We start from the raw sequence: 24,572 nt of genomic DNA, 5'->3' as shown, positions 1-24,572 counted from the left end.
GCCTTAATCAAGTGAATAGGACTCGACATTTGATGCCTCGGATGTGAGGGAAGAGTGAAAATCAGCAATACCTCCTCTCCAACTCTTCCCAGGAATATGCTTAGGAAACAAAAGATTACAAGAAAATTTCTAGAAATTTCTAGAAATGTTACTCATTTGATGGCTACTTTTTTTCTTCTTTTACTCTCCTGTGAGAAGGGCATTTTGAGGCCTCCCAGGCTGCTGTTCTCTGGGTTTTCAAGAAGAAAATCTCATATTTGATGAATTATGTCACAGACTTGTTTCACCCCATTAAGATGATTAGCTCTTATATTGAGAGAGAGAGAGACAGAGAGAGAATGGGAGATAACAAGAGAGAACCCATTCTCTGAAAGAGAAATTTCTGGTGTCAAAGAGATACTTTTTACCAGGGAGCCATTGGAATCCCAGCTGAATTTTGGGAAGCTGAATTGGGAAGACTGCTTGAACCGAGGAGCTCAAGACCATCCTGGGGAACATAGGGAATCCTCAACTGTGTGTGTGTGTATATATATGTATGTATGTATATATATGACCAAATATATACATATATATATAAAATAGACCATATATATGTGATCATAGTTTTCATGAAACTGATTTTATATATATATACACACACACACACACACACATACATGATCAGTTTTTATGTTCTCTGAAATTCTGGAACTTCTCAGAGAGGCTTTAAGAGAGGATTCTCTTCTAGTCAAACAGCACCATCTGTGCAAGCATTTTACTATTTTTAGCTGGAAAAGAGTTATTAATCAAACAAGGGTTTATCAGTAAAATTAGCAAAACCCATAAGAGCTGTTGCTCATTCCGTTGTGGTAATTACAATTACTGAGTCTCAACTACCTGTGCATGTCATGTCTTGATTTCTCTTTGCAGATAGCACGATGTGTACTTGTAATGAGTGGTTGGCTTTTCTCTCTCAGTTTTGTTTTTAGGCAGCTTAGAAAAATCTACAGAAAGGATTCTTGAGTATTAAAGCAAAGCCTGGCTACTCTCCCCTTAAAAAAGGCTAGCTACATGAGAAATTGACAACCCAAACTTCTTTTTGGCTTTAGAGTGATCACTCTGAAAAACTGTGATTAAAAACATCACAGAATTTTGAAAGGCCTTATGAAGGCAAGTGACAAGCACCTGCATCTGTGGCCTCATGCGGGATTTATATGACACATTTTCCACAGACAACAGGCCTTACATCTGCAGTGGCAATAGGCAGGTGTCACTCTGCATTTCTCAGCACAAAGCAGATTTATTCTTTATTTGGTCTGTGGGCTTAGATTTTAGCCTATCAATTCTAGCACTCAAAAACAAGGACACAGGAGTGCCAGTCAACACTGTCTCTGCTGGAAACAGAGACTCAGAGGCTCTGGGTGCAGCTCTGCAATTCAGAGTGGTTCTGGAGACTGGAGAGAGAAGGTTTCAAGCTGTGCACGAATACAATACATTCGGGCTACGAATAAATGGCTATCTGTTAAGGCTGCATTTGGAATTCCAGGGATTGCTCTAAACCTTCTGGAGTTGTGCTTCAGAAGCCTTTGCGTGCCCTCTCGGCACATCTTTGAAGAAAGAGCAGTTTCATCTTCTTCAGCATCTGATGTTCTGTCCGAGTCACATTCCTTGTGTGCCTGACTTCTGGAGAACAATAGTGCCATTGTGCGCAGACCCGGTGTCCTGGCCAGTGACTCCTGCTCAGCAGAACCTTCACAGCAAATGCTTCTCCTGAGCCTGCACCTGACCCCTGGGCCCTCCACATTCAGAGGATTTCCTGTGCTTTGTAGTCAGCCTTTGAGCCAGAGTTAGTGCTGAAGAGACCTATACGTCTGTCTGCTTTTTGTTTGATTTTTTTGGTTTGTTTATTTTGGCTCTGGGTTAAGAAGATGGAAAAAATGATTGTTAGATAAGGATTAAAGTATTATTCTGATACAAAATGTATTTTTTCTTGCCATTAATTTAATATTAGTTTAGCTCAGTGGTGTGAAATAACTCATGAGTTATTTTAATTTGGTGACTTTTCAAGCATGCACAGGTTATTGCTTAAAAGAGATAAAGATTTTGGCCAGGTGCGGTGGCTCACGCCTGTAATCTCAACACTTTGGGAGGCCGAGGTGGGTGGAACACTTGAGGTCAGGAGTTCCAAAGAGCCTGGCCAACATGGTGAAAACCCGTCTTTACTAAAAGTATAAAAATCAGCTGGGCATGGTGGTGTGTGCCTGTAATCCCAGCTACTTGGGAGGCTGAGGCAGGGGAATCGCTTGAACCTGGGAGGCGGAGGTTGCAATGAGCTGAGATTGTGCCACTTATACTCCAGCCTGGGAGACAGAGTGAGACTCTATCTCAAAAGAAAAAAAAATAAGGTAAAGATTTAAATCATGAAATTTGGAAACTCTGATATTCATACTGTGAATTTTATTTAATTTTTGCTTTCGACTTAGCAACTTTATTTTCTTAAGTCTTCTTAAGTGCTCATTTAAGTTCTGTCCATCCCCACACTTGAATGTGTCCTTACGTGAACATATCAACCTTACCCATAATCATATAGATGACATATTTTGTATGTATCTAGTCATACAAAATCATATGAGGAGGCATTGGATTCTTACAAGATAAGAGCTTCTATTGGAGATAAGTGTTTTGTTTAATTCTGTGATGCTGGTACCATACATTAAATTGCTTCATAATACAAGAAAGTGAGACTGTTGACTCAGGAACAGAAAATAACACCTAAATAGTTACTTTACTACTTTAAAAGCGGAGACTTTTTAGAAAATTACTTAAAAGGTTCAAGGCCAAAGGAAATTTTTGGATTTATAATTTAACTTTCACCCTTTCTGCTAGTTGGTTTAAGTTCTCATTTCTGTGTAGGTGACTATGTATAATTGAATCAATGAAAAATTCAGTAAGTTTTGCTTCTGGATATAGACTATCTGGTTGACTTTATTCCCCTCAACTAAACTGCTTGGTTGTTTTGATGTTAGATAAACAATGCCTACTATTTTTTAAAATAAATGCAACTTGTAGTAAGCACTCAGGCATTCCTTTTAAAGGACGATATAAGGTTTAACAATAACAAGACACGATTAAGAACTAAATATCTCTTGCATCAAAAGACTCATGCCCAGTTAGTGGTCTCTGTGGTCTAGAATTATGATCTTTATCAAACAAGCTTGGGCTAGATCAGGAAAACTTGCTTAGACTTTGGACATGTCTGATTTTTGCGTTATGACTTACTTGGACATAAACCAATAACACCTTCCTATGATGGGGAAAGAGGGATAGGAGCCATTCTCAGAAGTGCTGTCTAAGAGGACTTTGTATCTTTCCATTTTCCTGGCTCTTAGCAGTGCATTCTGTCTTCTCAGGTTCCACCGTTTGGCATCCCGACTGTAAGCAATCTACGAAGACCGAGGAAAAGCTGCGGGTAAGAACACAATTAAAACATGACGCCAGCTGCATTTGTAGGCCATACGCTCATGGTCACTAATTCTTGGGGTTAGGGTTTAGGTGAAATTACTTTTTACTGACTTTTTCCCTTATAGCAAACTAAGTTCAAAGGCCATTTGGCTAGGGAAAGGGGTCCCCTCTTACCTTAAATGTACTGTGGTTTTTATTCCAAATGCTTGTGTTAGACAAAGTAAGCCTTGGCCTCACTAGGCAGCTTCTTAGAAAAGCATTCAAGGGAAAAGTCAAATCATGCAGATGGGAAAACAATGACTCATCAGGTTCCTGGTGCAGCATCTGCTGACCTCACCAGACTGTTTTGGTGCTTAGTCTATAATGCGCTACTCTGACCCCAGCTCTACATTAGTACATTTTACTGGTCTCTCATTTTACTGAATCCAAATTCACCAGAATAGACTCTAAAAGCTGATGGCTTGTCAGATAAAACCTATGGGGAAAATAATAGCGAACCAAGATAGGTAAATTAATCAATTCTCAGAACACCTCCAGATGACAGTGTTTTATGTTTCGGAAGCAAAGCGCTGTGCACAGTTGTAAAACCATGATCATAATCTCCATCCTGTTCAGATGCCCCGTTTTTCATGCGGGCTAGGAAGTATTTTTCAGTGCAATAATCAGACTGAATGAATCCCAGTGCCTCGGCTTAACCTAACTTAACTTAGTGGTACCCATAGAAAACTGTGGTACCCATGGAAACACTTTTTCTCTGAATAACTGAATAAAGGTAAGAACAGCTGAAGAGGAATTTGCCCACCAAACTTAGGGTGGTTTCGCTCTCTGTTTTTGACACACAGACTCCTGAAGTCCATCAGCCGGATAGTCACACACGGGCATAGTCACCCGGTTGTGGGCTCTATACTCTGGGATTTTTGAGAAACTATGGATGCTTTGGAAATGAGTTACCTTTAATAAAATACGAGAACATAAATGATCATCCTTATTGTGACTTTTATCATAAGAATGTAAAGTTCACAGCATAGCTTGAGGATGCTGCCCAGAACCTAACTTAGTGGTACCCATAGAAAAACTGGAGTTTGACTGCACCCTGTTTACTGTCTCAGGGAAAAGAATGGCCTGGATTTATTTTGGAGGCCAGCCTCTAGTGCGTAGTATAATCTCTTCTCGATCTGCCATTAGCAGGCATCAGAAGCTATGTATGTAATCCCCAGCGGCAGCACGGCCAGTTTATTGATGGGGTCTAGTCACTGATGTGTGACTTGTGAAGGGGTGACTTGGCTTTGGAGCAGTGATTATCAGCGAGACCCACTCGCTCTGCCTTTTTTCAGATCCCTTTGCCTGCTGCCTTGGGAATTACAGCTCTTATTTTCCTAGTGTGTTTGCTTTATTCTCTGAATGAACCACACGTATGCACAGGAGCTATTTTTCCTCTGTTTTTTGTTTTTTCTTTTCCTCCTCAATTCACATCCATCAATCAGATGGAAACATTTTACCATTTGGATATTTTAGAAACTTGTCCCTTCGCTGTGACCCTGAACAAATGCAGTGCTTTTAGAATGCAAAATTATTGTGAACATACTTAAGTTGAGAGGGGAGGGGGGGGAAACACTTTTTCTCTGAATAACTGAATAAAGGTAAGAACAGCTGAAGAGGAATTTGCCCACCAAACTTAGGGTGGTTTCGCTCTCTGTTTTTGACACACAGACTCCTGAAGTCCATCAGCCGGATAGTCACACACGGGCATAGTCACCCGGTTGTGGGCTCTATACTCTGGGATTTTTGAGAAACTATGGATGCTTTGGAAATGAGTTACCTTTAATAAAATATGAGAACATAAATGATCATCCTTATTGTGACTTTTATCATAAGAATGTAAAGTTCACAGCATAGCTTGAGGATGCTGCCCAGAAACCACCCAAGTAGCTATAGTAGTTTGTACTCTCTCTCTAGTGTTGCTTTTGGGTTTTTTAGTAATCATTTTAACTTCATCTCTGATGAAGTCTTTTGGGAGATGAAGAGAGGAATGCTAATGAGGCCAGACTGAGTGGAATGTGGGTCTTTTCTGTATCAGGATTGCTTGAGCTTGCAGATCATGTGACTAAAATGATTTTTAAAAAACAACAATACTCTGATTACATCTTGATGGAAAACTATCTGGATAAGCTTATGAAAACAACTAGTGAAATACTTCCACCCATTCTGGCCAAGAGGAGCTCTTGTTTTCTTCCTTTAGTAAACCTTCCAGAGAATCCTAAAGCTCTTCTCCTAAACCCAGCGTTCACTACTTGGGAGGTCAGGAGAGGGCTCTGGGTCACTGTCTTTGGAAAGCCGGGAAGTGAGGAAGAGGCCCCCATGTGCCCAGAGCCAGGGTTCACACTGACGTTGGGGGGGTTAAAGGGAATAGGTTTTGAACAGAGAAATGCATCTTGTGCTCTCTTAAGGGTGTGTCTACACATCACAAATCTTGAGCCAAGATTTCCAGGCCTTTCACTTTTCACATTAGTGCAGTTTCCACAGCAAAATGAAAATGTTTTAAGAATCTTTCAGCAACCCCACTGAGTAATCCACATTTTTGATATTTAAGAACTCATGGGGCATTTGTAACAACAGATTCTCAAGAATGCCTCTCAATTGGCTTCACTGGCTTCTTACCCTTTATATATTATAAGAATGTCTAAGCCAAAATAGATGGAGAGGAATTGAAAGGGGTTGGAGCTTAGATAAATATACTGTAACTTGAAGACCATTTGATATGCTTTTAAACATGGGCCCAAAAATTGACCCAAAAAATCCACATGTACATCAATGAAAGGATCCCACTTTATGTTTACTATCAAGTTAGTTTTCCCTAAGGTGTTGTTCTTTTTTTTTAATAATACTTCTGATTTGAGGCTATTTCTATGTTCATTCTTCCCTTTTCTCATGTTTCATGGCAGCTGCCAAACATTCGGCGTTCTTCATCCGATTTCTTTTATCCCAAAAGTCTGATTCGACGCACAGGACAGTCTCCGTCTCTGCAGGTTGGCGCTGTGTCTAGGCTGGGGCTCAAAGCCACTGTCCTGGGCCCAGGCTTCTGTTGCTTTTCCCCCGGGCTGCTTTTCTCACATAACTTCTTCGGCTCCTGCAGAAAGCAGATGCTTTTCTCACACCACGAGCGCCTCTCACACTGACTCTGGCCGTTGTCTTCTTGGATGGATGTTTTCATTCAGAGCAGCAGCTAAAGCTTTGTGTCTGTAAAGCAAGCACATCAGAAGCTGCCTTTTGGTCCTGTGTTGCCACGTTTGTTCACTGCACAAGTATCTGCTGAGCACCCAGGTGTAGAACTGGGTTGAATGTAGCAGATCCAGGCTCATAGGTGAGGAAAGACAGATAAATAATTATAAGGGTGGTATAGAAACCCATCCCAGGCTACGGATCGCAAAGGCCACGCTCCTTGGAATATCCGATGAGGAAAAGGCCTCCAGGGTCGCTTCCTGGGAGAAGTGGTCTTGGAGTTGATTTTTAGAGGCTGGCTGAGATTTGACCATGAGGGGATGAGGAGAAAGTGGCAGACCCCATGAGGAGATGTGAAGTGTGCAGCCGAGAAAGGCAGTGCTTGGGTAGGGAGTGGTTTCACTCAAGAAAGGAAGAGTGAGGCCGAGTGCAGTGGCTCACGCCTGTAATCCCAGCACTGTGGGAGGCGGAGGCAGGTGGATCACTTGAGATCAAGAGTTCAAGACCACCCTGGCCAACATGGTGAAACCCCGTCTCCACTAAAAATAGAAAAATTAGCTGGGCATTGTTGTGGACGCCTGTAATCGCAGCTACTCAGGAGACTGAGACAGGAGAGTTGTTTGAACCCTGGAGACAGAGATTGCAGTGAGCCAAGATTATGCCACTGCACTCCAGCCTGGGCAACAGAGCAAGACTCTGTCTCAAGAAAAAAAAAAAAAAAAAAACAAAGGAACAGTGAAGTGGGAAAGGAAGAAACTGAGAAACAGGCACCTACTCTATGGAGGCTGGGGGATTTATGTACAATCTCATTTGCTCTCCCTAAGAATTCCTGCAAGGTAGCTCATCTTATTCCCATTTTACAGATGGGGAGACTGAGACCCATCGTAGTTAGGTAACTTCTCCAGAGTTACTCTACTGGTAAGTGGAAGAGCTAGGATTGGAAAACATGTTTCCGTGAGCCCATCACTCATATTCGTTCTGCTATACTGCAAGGGGACAGTGAGACAAAAACCTGAAAGAAGCAGAAGAAGGGGAACATTAAATACTGGCTGAGGCTGTTGTCAGGGGGCCACTGATGGTGTGTAAGGAAGAGAGCAGTGCCACCTGCCCGGGGCATCCTGCAGGAGAAGGGAAAGGACTCAGCCAGCCCAGCAGAGCAACAGCCAGGCTGGAGATTATGCTGCATGCACAGACCTGACCTTTAGGGGTTTCTGAGAATCAGTGGAAACCTTAGCCTGTTAAACTAGAAGGGACTTTCTACAATCTCATCTTGGCTCAGATGAAACCTGTTCTCTAGCTCTGCTAACAATTCAGGGTTGCACTGCAGCACTTTGGCTGGGCTGTGTGTCTGTACGTTCTGTGCCTGTCAGAATTGCACTAAGGATAAGAAGAGTTTGAGTTTCTATTTTTGTTAAGCCTTCACCTTCTTTCTTTGCACGATGGAAAAGACAAGTGTAGAAGCTTAGAGTAGAAGAGAATCTTTTAGAGGTCAACCCCCTGAGTTTCCTCGTTGATAGAATGAAGTCAGATGGGCTGGGCATGGTGGCTTATGCCTGTAATCCCAGCACGTTGAGAGGCCAATGTGGGCAGATCGCTAGAACACAGGAGTTTGAGACCAGCCTGGGCAACATGGCAAAACCCCATATGTACCCCTCCAAAAATACAAAAATTAGCCAGGCGTGGTGGTGCATGCCCGTATTCTTAGCCACTCGGAAGGCTTAGATGGGAAGATCACCTGAGCCTGGGGAGGTTGAGGCTGCAGTGAACCAAGATCATGCCACTGTGCTCCAGCCTGCGTGACAGAGTGAGACCCTGTCTCAAAAAAAAAAAAAAGGCGGACAGATACAGGAGCATGTCTGAGACTGCACAGGCTGTCATAAACAGCAAGCCAACTACGTACTTTGGTTCTTGACCCCAGGCCTTGGTGCCTTGCATTGTCCCATGATACTGGGTTCCTATGATACGATGTATTTTTCATACAATCTTCACTCTGTGTTAAAGTTTCAGCTCCAGTGGCAGAGTTTCCACACACAGTGAAGTCAAAGTCGCATGAATCCAGAGGAACAGCCAAAGACTGTCCCCACTGCAAATGAGTGTTGCTCAGAATTAGTGCTTCCACTTGGCAAAAAGCCACTTGTTCAATAGCTTTTTTTTTTTTTTATTTTTTCCTGTAGTATACTGTTAAATAGTATTACATTTTGTTAGCTTGTGGCTACAACCAAGTAATACATTTTCATGACTTGAAGAAAAATGCCATCATCAAGTGTGAAATTTTTTAGTTTGCCCCAGACCTTTAAGCTTGAGAGATTTGGAGCATCTTGAGAGAGAGAGAGGGAGCGAGAGAGATCTGTTTACAATAACTTCTCTCCTCCTGTCTTGTTGTTCAAACGGGACATCTGATTCCTATTATCCAGCTGTAACTATCAATGAAGTCAACTTTAGCTCCATCACAGAAAGTTGTAAACAGCTTGGGACCTGGCAGAGAAAATGGGCTGTGTGGCAAGATCTCCCTTCACCCATTGGAGATTGAAGAATGGCTCATCAGTACCTTTAAAATGCCAGAAAACTTCAAAGCAGTGCAGTCCTCAAGTCACAGATATTTTATCTTTTAAGTACTTTGGCTACACAGCGGCTCATTTCCCACCACTTAAAACTGAGTACCCTTAGTTATTAGATCAACTGTCTTCCTTGCAGGGACATTCAGCACTCTGTGCTTCAGAAATAAGCCCTGGTTTTGTTGTAGAGGAAAGTAAAATCTATAGCAGGAAAGTCATTTTGTTATCTAGATTGAGAATGAGCTCCATCTTTTCCTTTTGCCTGAATGACAGGTAAAAGAAAATGGTGAAAATAGAATTACCTGAGAAAAACAAATTCTGGTTCCACTCACTTGGAAGTTTTCTATGAATAGCAAATTTTGTCTACAGGTAAACTCAGTACTGAGCATGTATAATTCATTATAGACAAAGCACATGGTATTCCCAGGACCAAGTCTGTAATAATCTGGGGGGTGTCACTTGCTTTCATTCTAAAAGGGAGTTTTTCTCAGCTATGCCTTTGGAGGTTAAAGCATGAATTGACTGACCTACAAAATGGGCATGACTTTTTTCTTTGAAACTAATATTTACCTATTATAACATATGCACTTGTCAATCTATAATATACCAAACAAATACCATGTGTATATTTTTAAAGGAGCTAATTTGAGGCTTTATGTCTGTCTAGAACAAGCAAGTAATGTTAGTGGTGTTTGATTTTTGTTTTGTTCATGTCACTACAATACACTGTTTTACTCCCAGCTTTCACTTCGTTCAAGTATTTCATCCTTTCGAGGGTGTCTTTACAATTCATCAGACAGCTGAATGTAGAGGTGTAAAGATTTGTACTGGAAAGATCGCATGTAGTAAAGACTGATGGCATTTGTGAAACTGTCTCCAGAGAAGTGGTGTGTGCCCACAGCACCCTCCTGCCTCCTCTCCAAACACAAAATTATTTTTTTCCAAAGGAGTTGATTTCACTCTTTCTTTGCTTAGCAGCGGGCATTCAGTATGTGCAGGTTTTTAAAGTATTCCTTCTTCTACAGCTGTTATCACCACCTTGTCTAATGAACTTCAACAAAAACCCAAGGCAGGTACTGTCAACATCAACAGGATTTAGTATAAGGTGTCAATCACCTTATATCAGTAGTTGTCCCATCAGTGTTCATAAGATCATTCTGATCTGGTTGCCAGATGCCTGTAGTTTCTCTCTCCTTAGAGCATGGCTTTGGATAAATGCAAATTAGATGAATATAGTTGTTGCATCCCTGCTCCTGCTGAATGGGGGGAGGGCAGGGACTACAAAGTGCTTCCCAGCACTGTCCTTCTAGGAGACCCATGTGCATGGTGGACCATAATGGAAAGTAAATGGAAAATGTCATTTTTCTACTTACTCAACTGGCAGCTCTGGTAAGTGTTTTTAATGGTTAGTATTTGAAGAATAATAAGAGCTGGAGTGGAAACAGAAGAGGATGTCTTCAATTAATTTTCATTCTGTGACTGTGCCTTCTGAATGGTAGGACAGATGGACAAAATCAAGGCATAGGGGAAAAATAGCTGAAAGGTATTTAGAGGGCTTTTCAAAGAAATTTCATGAAGAAAACAAAAAGATGTGCTTTTTAAAGCGTTTGGCTACTTATTTGTAATTAAATACCATTTTTTGTCTCTCCTGTTGAATACCAGACACTTCTGGTGAGGCGTCTCTTTGTTAATTTGTGTGTGTGTGTGTGTGTGTGTGTGTGGAAAGTAAAAATAGTTGTTGAAATCAAAAGTAAAGACATGAAAGTGTGCTGGGAGATGACTATAGAGTAAATGGACCCCTTCATCATGAGAGACTGAGTGAGAACAGCCATATCAACAAGAAGGTTCTTACCGAAGGCTCCTTTCTTCCTTTTACCAAAATAAAGTTTCAACTACTTGCCTAATCTCACTGGCAAAATCCTCTGAGTGATCACAACCATATATAATTCTTTATCTATCTACCTTGCCTGCTTTCTTCATCCCACCCCACCCCACCTCCACGCCAAAGATGGTATCAGAAGATGCCAAAGATAGCATCAAAAGAAAGAACTGAATTTTTCCAACTGCACTTTCAAGTTGGTTTTTCTGCAAGGAAAAGGTGCTTAAATGCAAGTAAATAAATTGTACCTGCTTTTAGAATGTTAGCCATAAGTCCTTGCTGTTTCCTTTATTCTATAGCAGTGGGCTTACCTTTGGTGATAAATATTTGAAATTGTACACATTTATAACATAGACCAGAGAGTAATTTTGTTCACTGTAACTCTCATAGAGAATTCCAGAAACAAGGCTGCTGACCCATTGGGTTATTGAGTTCAGTTCATAATTATTGGGTCACTGTTGTTACCATGGACATCTGAATGGGTAGAAATGGTAATTTAGATTAAATGACTACATGGAAGGATCATCAGTTACATGTCAGGATCACCTGTAAAATTCTGTGATGACCAAAGAGGTGATGATAGGGTTGGGTTAATAGTAAAGAAGAAATTGTCAGTGGGATATGAAAGTGGGACAGCATGTCAGTAAGTTAAGTGCTTTCAAGGTTGAGATGGTTTCTGTCTAAATGGATGTATATTATTGTGTTGGAGAACAGCTCTGAGCCTTTTGCTGAGCATAACAGCAAATTATGGATTCGTTAGGAAAAGAAAAATAACAGCTGGAAGAATAAAAAGGGTTCTTTTAATAAGCAAGATGTTAATTTGAAATTCAACATGTTTAGAATTCTAGATGTTTCAAATTGAAATGTAAAATTCTAAGTAGGATTAAAACTCCAAAAAATAATCATTCGATTTTTAAAAAGTAATTTTATGATCTTCATAAAGGAGAGCCCGCTAACCCCCTGCAGTTGAGCAAATATACTTTGAGAGACATTAGGGACCGTGGCAAAAAGCAGGCAATCCATGCGTGTCACGGAAGCCTTGAGCACAGTTCAGTAGGCAGCAAACCAGGAACTGTCCTGGCAGATAAGACAGACTGTGCAAGGTCATCGTCATTGGCATGGGAAGGGCATTAATTACTAAAGTTAAGACACAGTCACTGTCTCCAAGAGCATTTGGAATCACTTCACAGAGTCCTCAAGGAGGGGAAGGCGATCTCTCAGCTCCTGGCGGGACTGCTGCCCCATATACTGTGATGAATTGCTTCACATATCTGTGTTCTGATGGGAAGGAGTCCAAGTGCGGTAGCTGTAGAGAATGCTGGGGAAGCCTAGTTCTATGTAGCTCACATATGAAAGGAATATTCATGAAGAGCAAAACAGAAGCATTATTTGAAAATAACTGCCTAAGAAACCTAGTCTAATCCCAAGTGTCCAGAAAATGTTGACTACTTGCCATGTGCCCAGTAAGGTGCTTGAAGCTTTATATGCATTCTCTCATTTAACCCTATGACATAGTTATGCTGGTACACCTTTCTCCGTTCTATACATGAAGAAGTTGAAGCTCAAGGAATTTAAAAGAAAAAAAGAAAGGAAAAGAAAAAAGAAAAGCTCATGTAACATCAAACAACTAGTAGAGTCCAGGTTTGAACTGTTATTTGGCACCAAAGTCAGCCTTTTAAGTGCACTGTATTACACTGTATTACATAAAACACATAGATGTGTTCTATCCCATTATTTCAATATAGACAGGTAAACAGAATTGGGCCATTGTAAGAAAATAAACAAGCAAGAATGCAACTTAACCCGTAAACAAGATGTCCGTGGAAGTAAATTTTACCGTAAACTTAGGAGGTCAGAATGAAGCAAAAACAAACAATGGTAAATTCAGTGAAAGAAAAAGCAGTTTCCGAATCTCCAAGTGTATTGGTCCATTTTCACACTGCTGTAAAGAACTGCCCAAGACTGGGTAATTTTTACAGAAAAGAGATTTAATTGACTCACGGTTCTGCATGGCTGGGAAGGCCTCAGGAAACTTACAATCATGGCAGAAGGCAAAGGGGAAGCAAAGACCTTCTTCACATGGCGGCAGGAAAGAGACAGCGTGTGAGTGCAGGAAAAACTACCATTTATAAAACCACCAGGTCTCGTGAGAATTCCCTCACTATCATGAGAACAGCATGGGGGAAACCGCCCCCATAATCCAATCACCTCTCTCCCTTGACACATGGAGATTACAAATCAAGATGAGATTTGGGTGGGGGCACAGAGCCAAACCATATCACCAAGATACATCAGGGCATTTCTCAACACTAAAGTTTGAAGATGCGAGTAACAGAGGGATGCTCTAAGACAAGCATCCCTAAGACAAGCCAGAACATCAGAAAATTTGATGACCAGTTCACCTGACTTGGAAAACTGCCTGACTATTAAAACCTAAAATATTTATTTCTGAATCAGAGAACTTGGGGGCAAGTATATGTAAATTGGAGGTAATTTTGATCTGAAAACTTTTAAAAACCAAATGGGACTTGAAAAAATTCAAATTGTTGATTAACTTTTAAAATCTTTAGCTCAACAATATTAATAGTGTAAACACAAACAGGTAAATGCTTCCAAGAAAGCCTGCATAACTCACAGGATCCTCTAATCCGGCCAAGAAGGAAGGGAGAGGCCAGGCGTTCTGGCTCACGCCTGTAATCCCAGCACTTTGGGAGGCCGAGGCAGGCAAATCATGAGGTCAGGAGTTTGAGACCATCCTGGCCAATGTGGTGAAACCCCATCTCTACTAAAAATACAAAAATTAGCTGGGTGTGGTGGCGCACGCTTGTAGTCCTAGCTACTTGGAAAGCTGAGGCACTAGAATCGCTTGAACCCGGGAGGCAGAGGTTGCAGTGAGCCAAGATCATGCCACTGCACTCCAGGCTGAGCGACAGAGTGAGACTCTGTCTCAAAGAAGGGAGAGAGAAACTGAACTGAAATAGGCTAGTTCTGCCAAGAGAACTGCCTTTTCTGCCCGTGAAACTCTTCATCCCCGGAAGGTGGCGTTAAAGACCCTTCCCTACATGTGCGTGCGTTGTTCTTCAGCTCTGTTTCTACCAGTACATGCAGTACAAGAGCAAATAAAACCATTTAGAGCCATCCCAGGTGCATCATTACAGCAAAGGCTGAAAGTATCCTTGCCCCACACTTGGCAAAAATAAGGATGAGTAACATACGAGTGACCTCAAAGCCCCAGTGTACACTTTGGCTGTTCACACAATGTCCTGGATGCTTGTTAATGAAAACAGGCTTTTGTCATAGCAACCCCAGTAACTGAAGAAATCTGATGCCCCTGCCACATACCCTCTCCCTACCCCAACCCAGTGAGCTATTGCAGTGTTCTTACAGAGCTGGTGCAATAAAAATATTTTCAGTTAGCAGACATTCTTTTCTGCTACTTGATCTCAATATGTCTCTATTAGTTTTATCCCATTTGTCCCATAGTTGTGTTGATGGGAAATAAATGATCACACTCACCCTACAATACAGGCAAAATTTTAGTGCAGGGCTTAAATGGTTGGGCTGTGGACCTAGAGTGTCTGAGTTCAAATCCTGACTCTTCATCCGTTTCCTACCTATGTGGCTTGGAGTACTGATACTTTTTCCTTATCTGTAAAATAGGAATAGTAATGGAAGGTACCTCCTAGGGTTACTGAGAAGATTACATGAGATTAAGCCTGGGAAGCGCTGGGCACAGGCCTGCCACATAGTAAGTGGGCAGTAGACATTCGCTGCCATTGATATTCTTGGGTTGCTACTTAAGAGGCTTCATTTTGACATTAAGTTTGGCAAATGGGAGGTCCTGGCCACTTGAAGCTGAAGGACTACCTGTGGTTAATAATTATCCCACAGAGATGGATATAGATTCAGCATTTTCAGGGAGTAGCATCTCCTTGTAAAGGAGGAATACATTTTGATTGCGCCACTTCTGTATTTTGATTAGGAAATGGATCTAGAAATTGCAATTTATTATTATTTTTTTAATGAGGTGGAGTTTCGCTCTTGTTGCCCAGGCTGGAGTGCAGTGGCACCATCTCGGCTCACTGCAACCTCTGCCTTCCAAGTTCAAGCAATTCTCCTACCTCAGCCTCCCAAATAGCTGGGATTACAGGCGTCCGCCACCACACCCGGTTAATTTTTTTGTATTTTTAGTAGAGATGGGGTTTCACCATGTTGGCCAGGCTGGTCTCGAATTCCTGACCTCAGGTGATCCACCTGCCTCGGCCTCCCAAAGTGCTGAGATTACAGGCGTGAGCCACCACACCCAGGCTGCACATTTCTTGAATAGTGTTATGTGAGTCTTTCCTCTTTCAACATACTCAGAGGTAGAATTTTCTCATATTGAGATATACCTGCAATTGCTATAGCTCTAGCAGGAAAGCGCTTGTGCACGCTAGGTCCTGGGGAGGAGGCCCAGAAGTGATGGACTTGGTGCACCTCCACCTGGGTGTGGTACGATTTCTCCCACCCACTTCCACCCTGGCATCTCAAAGATACCAGGGGCATTGGCTGAAAAAGACGGATCACAGTCTTCCAGCAATGAGTCTAATCACTGCCAGACCTGAATCAGCCAGATATGTTTGCCTTCATTGTTTCAACTGTGAACAATATAGTGAGGCAACACCCTTGTCTGAAGGAGTTTCTTTGGCTCAGTGATGCCCACATTCAAGGTATTAAACATCAATAGATACACTACTGAGAAGGCAAAGTTTTATTCCTATTGTAGAACTGTAAGTTATCCTCTTTAGGAAATAGCTGCAACAGAGGTGAGGAAGTGTTCCAAAGTGAGGCCTTGAGTTTTCTCTGCAGAGCTTTCCAGAACATGTTAAACAGAAGCAGGAGGCAGCTGATCCTAGTTCATAAGTTTCCTTCCTGCTCACATAACCACCTCTCACTCTCCACGTTCTTCAAGTATATACTATGAAGTCCAGTTTCTTTCGTCCTTCCCAAAGGCCAACCCACTAGCCTTACCTCAGTGACTCTCTGTATAGTTAGACTCAAATCGTGTAATTAACATAAGTCAAGTGTCTGCAAACTAAGTATCTGTTTACAAATAATAAATTCTAGCTCATTCCCTCAACTAGGATTTGTACCTTCTATGTACCTGTGGAAAGCATTGGGTATAGACAGTGGTTAAAAAATAAACTCTATGAGGTCTGAGAGCATGACTAAAGTTAATGAGGGAGACAGACATGATACAAGGAAACCAATAAATATATAATTATACATTTTACTCATGCAGGAAAAAAGAATGACACTATGAGAGAAAACAAAGGGAACCAACTCTGGGTTGAATCAGGGAGGGCCTCTCTGAGGAGGTGATATTTAAGCCAAGCCTGAAGGAAGAGAATCATCCAATTAAAATTTGGAGCTAGGGCATTTCAGGCAGAGGGAGCAGCAAGCGAGGATTAAAAACTCCGAGGAAGCTTTGTGCGCTGTGTTGTGTGAGTGATGACAGGTGAGAGAGGAGGTAGGAGGGGAAGGCAGGGTTAGAATCCTGAGGCTCTGCTTGTTGTGATTTTATTCTGAATGGATGCTTGTATTAGGTCTGTTCTCACGCCACTAGTAAAGACATACCCAAGACTGGGTAATTTATAAAGGAAAGAGGCTTAATGGACTCGCAGTTCCACATGGCTGGGGAGGCCTCACAATCATGGCAGAAGGCAAATGAGAAGCAAAGTCCTGTCTTATGTGGTGGCAGGCAAGAGAGCTTGCGCAGGGAAACTCCCATTTATAAAACCATCAGTCTCATGAGACTTATTCACTATCACGAGAACAGTATGAGGGAAACCACCCCCATGATTCAGTGATCTCCACCTGGTCCCACCCTTGACACATGGGGATCATTACAATTCTAGGTGAGATTTGGGTGGGGACACAGCCAAACTATATCAATGCTGGAGACAAAAGCAGAGTAGTGACCATCCAAACGATGTTCTTGAAAGGTCTCTCGGCTGGGCACGGTGGCTCACGCCTGTAATCCCAGTACTTTGGGAGGCCGAGGCAGGTGGAACATGAGGTTAGGAGATTGAGACCATCCTGCCTAACATGGTGAAACCCCGTCTCTACTAAAAATACAAAAAAATTAGCCGGGCATGGTGGCAGGTGCCTGTAGTCCCAGCTACTGGGGAGGCTGAGACAGGAGAATGGCGTGAACCTGGGAGTCGGAGCTTGCAGTGAGCTGAGATTGCGCCACTGCACTCCAGCCTGGGCGACAGAGAGAAACTCTATCTTTAAAAAAAAAAAAAAAAAAAAAAAAAAGGTCTCTCTATCCATTGCCTGCCAGGTAGATTTGAAGAAGGGAGGGGAGAAGGCAGAAGATGCACAGGGAGGCCATTGCAATAATCTGGATGAATGGAGGTGGTGACTGGGGCTGGGACTATTGCAGTAGAGAAGGAGAGAAATGGGAAGCTTTGAGGTATGCTCGAAGGTAAACCAGAAGTTCTCATAGGGAACAAGGAGCAGGAAGGGCCAGAGAAAGGCCTCCCCATGCCTTTTCAAAACTGGATCATACAACTAGTTTGCATTTACCTTTCCTTCTAGGTTGTATGTTATCTTATTCAAAAAGGTGGTAAATGTTTCTTTTTTTCACTAGCTGAGTTTTTAGTAAAGCTTAAGGGCCCAGGACAGTCTAGATTCTGAAGCCAGGGTCCGAAATCTTACAAGTCACTGTTTATTTTACAGCCTACCAGGACATCCTCGGAAAGTATTTATTCTAGACCAGGCTCCAGTATTCCTGGCTCACCAGGTCATACTATCTATGTAAGTATCTACTTCTGGAAGTGACATTTCTGGGACAGGTAAATTAGTGGGTTGTAATAGCAGAATGGGTAATCCAAAACAAAAACTAATTCAAAGTGATTTCTATTTTTGTTATGAGACCTGATTTTCATTTTTATAGAACAGTCTTCTCAATCATATTTACCTTTAGGTAATTACAGTTATATGTGACCATCAACAGAGTGATCAGACGACCTGTAAAACGTAGTAATATGTTACAGGACTTAAAAAGTTCTTGCACCTAAGATTCCATCTCAAAAAAAAAAAAATTCTTGCACCTAAATTGCATATAGATATTTGGTGATATAAATATATATTTTATAATGCTGATACTGAGTGTTCTTAAATTCTACCACAAAGATATTTAAATATTTAGTTTATTAATTATGCAGTTCTTGTTTTTAACCATCTGAAAGGATTATTGGACCATCTGTTTGAGCTTTTTCCTTCACTGTCATAAATTCAGGAAATTATCCTTAAGGTTTGCATGTTTATCTATTTCAAGAATTCTACACAGATTTTTTCCTAAGTGTTCAGTGACTTTTTTTAAAAAAAAGATTAATACATAGTGTAAAATGATTAATACATGGTGTAAAGGACAACTTCTAAAGAGTGTAACTGTGCTAGTCAAGATGTTTTGGTTTTTGTTTATTTTAAGGCCTTCACTTTTTAAACAACAGGAAATGTGCCAACAACAGTTTCCCAAAGCAACGAGACTGCAAAGTAATTGTTCTTTCTGGTTAACTTTGCCAGGCAAAAGTAGACAATGAGATCCTGGATTACAAGGATTTAGCAGCCATTCCCAAGGTCAAGGCAATTTATGACATTGAACGTCCAGATCTTATTACCTATGAGCCTTTCTACACTTCGGGCTATGATGACAAACAGGAGAGGCAGAGCCTTGGAGAGGTAATACATTCCTAGTGGTTGTGAGTTGTACAACAATTTACCTTCTCTTCTGTCACATTTGTAATAACTACCATTTGGAGTTTAGGTAAGTCAGGTGGTCTTTTGTCTGCCTAGTATTTGCAGATTTCTAGACCAGGTGCTTGGAGGTATTCAGAAGCCCATCATGAGAGGTGGGAGAACAGACCAATGGCACATCAAACAACAATGAAGAAGGCTAAGCATTAGCATGCTGGGATGGAAACTGTCCGGAGGTGGGGAGGGAGTGGGGAGAAAGAGGGCAGGGCTTCTGTGAGCTGGGCAGAGCAAATAAGGGAGTGAGAGTCTCCTGGGGGGTGTCTAGTGATAACTTTAAGTATATTCATGGGATCATGAAGAGAGAGAACACACCCCCTAAATTTTGGTAGCTACAGTTTTCAGCAACTTAAGGAAGTTAGAATATGCAAGAAAAAATAAAGTAGAGAGCATGGGGCAACAGTTTAGCACAGGCGTGTGAGCCAGGATTCTGGAATCAAATTACCTGGTCTCAACCTAGGGATCACCACATGCTGATTGTCTGACTTTGACCATGTGACAGCCATTCTGCTCCTAGTTTCCTGGGCCAAGTACAGTGCTTGTACCTCTAATCCCAACATTTTGAGAGGCTGAGGGCAGGAGGATTGCTTCAGGCCAGGAGTTGAAGACCACCCTGGACAACATGGTGAGACCTCGTCTCTATATTAAAAAGATAAGAAAAATGGTCCTAGTTTCCTCACGTGTAAAACAGATAGGGTAATGATAGAATCTAACTCATACGGTATTGGTGAGGATTAAGCAAGCTAATCTACATAAAGCAATTATCAGAGGCCAGACTTGGGAGAAATACTGAGCATGTGGCAATCTCTACCATTGTTGCTACCTGTCCTCTTGGGGCTCGTTAATACTCGGCCCATAGACCCATCCGCTGTGGGACCAGAGCCTCTCAGCCCCTTGGGATCCTCCCCTCCCCAGTCCCATCCCAGGGTTGAAGGTTCTCTGTGGCGCCTACCCAAGTCCATTTCCCCTGGCCAATCAGCTCACTGTCATTTTTTGTGTTTTATTTTTTAAATTAGAATCATCTGTAGACTGATTTGAGTCCACACAGATGTTAACAAATAGCTGACAAATTAGCTATTCAACAAAGGTTAAAACAATATAAACAATCTAGCATCTCACAGTGCTTTGAGGTCTTAGAGAAGAAAAGGCATGAAAATGTGATTCTGTTTAATTTGTTCTCAATTCCAGATGTATAATATTATTTGATAATTATATTTATGTTTATTTGTCATTTTATGTATATTGATGCTTTTATTTATTTACTTTCTCATCTGGGTTTTATTCCAGAGAATAGCTCTGCGTGGAAAGGGTCCCTGTGACAGGAAGTGATATCTATTTTCATGTAGTGCCACCTAGTGGTCACTTAGCTGTAGCTGCACTTGCGGCGGCTCTCAAGCGCAGGTGCCTTGGCCCGGGTTGTCAGTTGGCATTGAACCCCCCAGAGTTTCGTAGGGGATAAGAGGCAAGGGGAAGTTCCTGAACAAAGTGCATAGAGATTGGTCTTGGACCCTGTGGATGAGAATTTACTAATGTTTAACTCATACAAGCAAGGGGATGTGAGTTTTTTTTAATGGCGTTAAGGATTTGGGGCTCGTAGTGTGCGTGCACAGGTGTGTCTGTGTGCGGTGTATGTGTCTGTGTGTGTTTCCCAGCAGCTCCGTTCAGGGCAACAAAACATTAAGCACTCAAGAGTTTGGGCTTTGAGGTGAAAATCTCTGCATTTAAAACCAGACTCGGCCAGACATGGTGGCTCTGTCTGTAATCCCAGCACTTTAGGAGGCCAAGGTGGGTGGATTGCTTGAGACCAAGAGTTTGAGACAAACCTGGGCAACATACCAAAATTCCATCTCTGCAAAAAAAGAAAATACAAAAATTAGCCAGGCGTGATGGCACACACCGGTAGTCCCAGCAACTTGGGAGGCTGAGATGGGAGGATCACTTGAACCCAGGAGGTTGAGGCTGCAGTGAGTCATGATCATGCCATTGTACTCCAGCCTGGGTGACAGAGCAACACCCTGTCTCAAAAAATAAAATAAAATAAAATAAAATAAAATAACAGACTGGTACTGACTAACCATATAACTTTGGGGAAATTATATACTTCAATCTCCTTATCTGCAAACTCAAGATAGAGAACAAGAATACCTACGTTAGAAGTTTTCTGTAAAGAGTAAGTGAGCTATTTACATTAGAACAGTACTGGGCACATAATAAGTGCTTAAGAAAAATGCCGGCTACTCTCGTAATCAGCCACTATAGTTACTGTCATAACCTGGAATGATGTCCCACGGTTTTCTTTATGCATAGAGGGTGCCCCTGGGATCAGAAATCAGACATATTAGTGAACTCTTTCCCAATACTTGCATCTTGCAACTGAGAGAACTTTACAAGCTGTTCTATTATTTATTCCATTAGTTTTTTATCACACTTCTTTTATAGACCTCATATATATATTGCATTTTTTGAGATGGAGTTTTGCTCTGTCACCCGGCTGGAGTATAGTGGTGCGATCTTGGCTCACTGCAACCTCCGCCTCCCAGGTTCAAGCAGTTCTCCTGCCTTAGCCTCCCAAGTAGCTGGGACTACAGGCAGGTACCACCAAGCCAGGCTAATTTTTCTATTTTTGGTAGAGGCGGGGTTTCGTCATGTTGGCTGGGCTGGTCGTGAACTCCTGACCTCAAGTGATCCACCCGCCTCAGCCTCACAAGGTGCTGGGATTACAGGTGTGAGCCACCGCACCTGGCCTTTATACATATTGCCATTTAAGAAACACTGCAAGAGTCAGCTTAGTTCTGTGCAGCCGTTGGTGCCTCCAGGGCCCTGCTATCAGTGCAGGTGCAGACCTGGGCCCTGACCTTGAGACGAGCCTTCACCTAGCTGAGACCCCCTAGAGACAGGCTATAGCTGCAGAGGAGACCGTGGAGCTTGTGAAGCCTTGGAATACAGAAAGTCTGCCCACTTACTATAGAATGTGGTGCAAAGGGCAAATTCCAAAACGGAGAAGTCCACCCCTGGCTGTGTTCTCCATAGCTCTGTTTGCATTTCATTTCTTTGTGAAAGCTTTTTGCATTTTAATTGTAAACATTTTATTCATTTAGAAAATACTTGTTGAGCAACTACTATGTCCCAGGAGCTGCTGTCATCACTGGGAATATGTAGTTGTAAACAAACAGTCCTTGCCCTCATGGAGCTTGTGGCATCGCGTGGGAGACAGTAAAGAAACAGATTTTACAGAGTGGTAGGGCTCTGAGGAAAAATGAAGCACAGTAAAGAGAAAGCATACCAGGGGCTGGGTTGCTCCTCTCGATAGAATGGTCACGGAGATACTGTGTGACAGTGGGTTTGAGCGGAGACATCAGCGCTGATGGGGAATGAGCCCTGCAGGTGTCTGGGTGAAAAGCACTGGCAACAGAAGAGACAGCAAGTGCAAGGGCCCTGAGGTGACAGAAGGCTTGGCTTGTTGATGGCCCCAAGGAAGCCTGTGAGCCTAGGAGGATGGAAGCTAGAGGTGAATGGTAGTGAGATTGGCGAGGCAGCCAAGGCAGGATGCCCCTTGCCTAGTCACCAAAGTCCTATTTTAGTTCTCAAACTATTTTATGGTGATTGCTGTGGTTGCAATTTAGTCAACCACCATGTGAACAAGATCCTATGTTTCAGTAGATGCTGTAACTCATCAGAGTAAAATGAGCATGGTTTGAATATATAAAGGAAATGATTCTAACTTGTCTAGCTTAATCACCTAAGTATGTATCACAATCATATCTATTCATGGTTTTTTTTTTTTTTTTTTTTTTTTTTTGAGAGGAAGTCTGTCTCAGGCTGGAGTGCAATGGCCGGATCTAAGCTCACTGCAAGCTCCACCTCCCGGGTTCACGCCATTCTCCTGCCTCAGCCTCCAGAGTAGCTGGGACTACAGGCACCTGCCACCACACCCGGCTAATTTTTTGTACTTTTTAGTAGAGACGAGGTTTCTCCATGTTAGCCAGGATGGTCTCGATCTCCTGACCTCGTGATCCACCCACGTCAGCCTCCCAAAGTGCTGGGATTACAGGCGTGAGCCACTGTACCTGGCCTATTGATGGTTCTTAGGCAGAGATGTGCACCAGAATCTCCCCGGAACTTTGTCAGAGTCTACCTGTCTGAGCCCCAGGGCAGATGCATTTGTACCTGATCAGAAGACAGGGAGATGGGGAGGGATGCTGGCAAGTATATGTTGCCTGATATTTCCAGCGGACTCTGATAAGCAACTCTAAAACTGGCAAAGAGGCCAGGTGTGGTGGCTCACACCTGTAATCCTAAAACTTTGGGAAGCTGAGGTGGGCAGATCACGAGGTCAGGAGATCGAGACCATCCTGACTAACGCAGTGAAACCCCATCTCTACTAAAAATACAAAAAATTAGCTGAGCGTGGTGACACATGCCTGTAGTCCCAGCTACTTGGGAGACTGAGGCAGGAGAATCAATTGAACGCAGGAGGCAGAGGTTGCAGTGAGCCGAGATTGTGCCACTGCACTCCCGCCTGGATGACAGAAACAGACTCTGTCTCAAAAAAACAAAGAAACAAGCAAAAAAACCAGCAAAGAGTTAACAAACATTGTGACTTTAAATCCTCTTTTATTTTTCTAGTCTCCAAGGACTTTGTCTCCTACTCCATCAGCAGAAGTAAGTACCATTTCTTTTTACCATTTTAATGGGTAGAATTTGAGAATTGCTTGACCCTTCCCTAGACTTGGATTTTTGAAAAAGGACATAACGTACAAAAGAACAGAAAAACTGCATGTGGGACTGTGGTGGTTTTGGGGATTACTTCTGTAGAAGAGGGAACTCTAAGAAACAGCAGTATATTCCTCTTAAATTGGAGACCAGGGAGTAAAAATGGCCTCACATTAATCTGTGTCTGTGCCTCTAAGTGGAAGGAAAGTGTCTGCAGGGACATAAGTCACTTGTCCCAATGTATATATCTATCTATATATAGATATATCTATAATTAATTTTTCTGAACCCTAATAAACTGAAATGGCCAACAGCAGTCATGGCGTATTCTTTAAGCAGAGCCATCTTGATAGGAGGTTACTCTGTTTAGTCTGAAGTCAATCATCTGATCCTAAAACCAAGCAACTTTCTGGATATTATGAAACTGGACTGCTTTTAGGGAATCTCTGTAATTCAAAGTAGTAAAAATACTATAATGTTTTCATGGTTTATGACTGAGTGCTATGAATTATTAATTTCTACCTATATTCTAATAATTTGCATTGAATTTATGAAGAATTAATTTCTGTTGACCAGCTGTGTAAGGTTGAAGCACATAATTTGGGGACTTTTTGTTTTGTTGTTTTACTTAATTTATTGTTTAAGACAACTAGTATCAAGCCAAAGTTTCCCCTTACCATTTGCTCTCAAATTTCACAAAGTTATGGTTACTGAGGTTTTCATTTAGTCATTATTAATGCATTCTTTCAAACTTTTTACTTTTATTGTGCTAGTGGAAATTTCATAGGACAACAGATTCCTAAAATGTAAAATATTCTTTGTACTCTTTCAACTCTTTAGACAGTTTTATATTGTGTTTGTGTGCATGTGGTTTCTTTGTACTTATTACCTAATATATCCTTTTCTAGGTTTGGAGACAGGTGACATTTTAGTGGTGCTATGCTATTCCATTGAATTCACATGTC

General features: G+C 42.0%; 1 protein-coding gene across 23 annotated transcripts in view; it reads left to right on the top strand.

Annotated features, from left to right (window-relative positions):
- The window catches only part of ABLIM1 (actin binding LIM protein 1), a 342,305-nt gene that overhangs the window by 280,516 nt on the left and 37,217 nt on the right, over nucleotides 1–24,572 (top strand). For 13 of the 23 annotated variants that reach the window (XM_050804240.1, XM_050804257.1, XM_050804251.1 and 10 more), the window contains exons 8-12: nucleotides 3,390–3,448; nucleotides 6,384–6,467; nucleotides 17,818–17,895; nucleotides 18,667–18,822; nucleotides 23,521–23,556. In XM_050804240.1, coding sequence (XP_050660197.1) covers nucleotides 3,390–3,448; nucleotides 6,384–6,467; nucleotides 17,818–17,895; nucleotides 18,667–18,822; nucleotides 23,521–23,556 — 413 coding nt within the window. The remainder of the gene's footprint in view (nucleotides 1–3,389; nucleotides 3,449–6,383; nucleotides 6,468–17,817; nucleotides 17,896–18,666; nucleotides 18,823–23,520; nucleotides 23,557–24,572) is intronic. The other 10 variants (XM_050804258.1, XM_050804255.1, XM_050804254.1 and 7 more) reach the window with 1 other exon arrangement.

The sequence above is a fragment of the Macaca thibetana genome, chromosome 9, assembly GCF_024542745.1.
Source record: "Macaca thibetana thibetana isolate TM-01 chromosome 9, ASM2454274v1, whole genome shotgun sequence".
NCBI classification, from domain to species: Eukaryota; Metazoa; Chordata; class Mammalia; order Primates; family Cercopithecidae; genus Macaca; species Macaca thibetana.
This window is presented reverse-complemented; position numbering and strand designations above follow the sequence as displayed.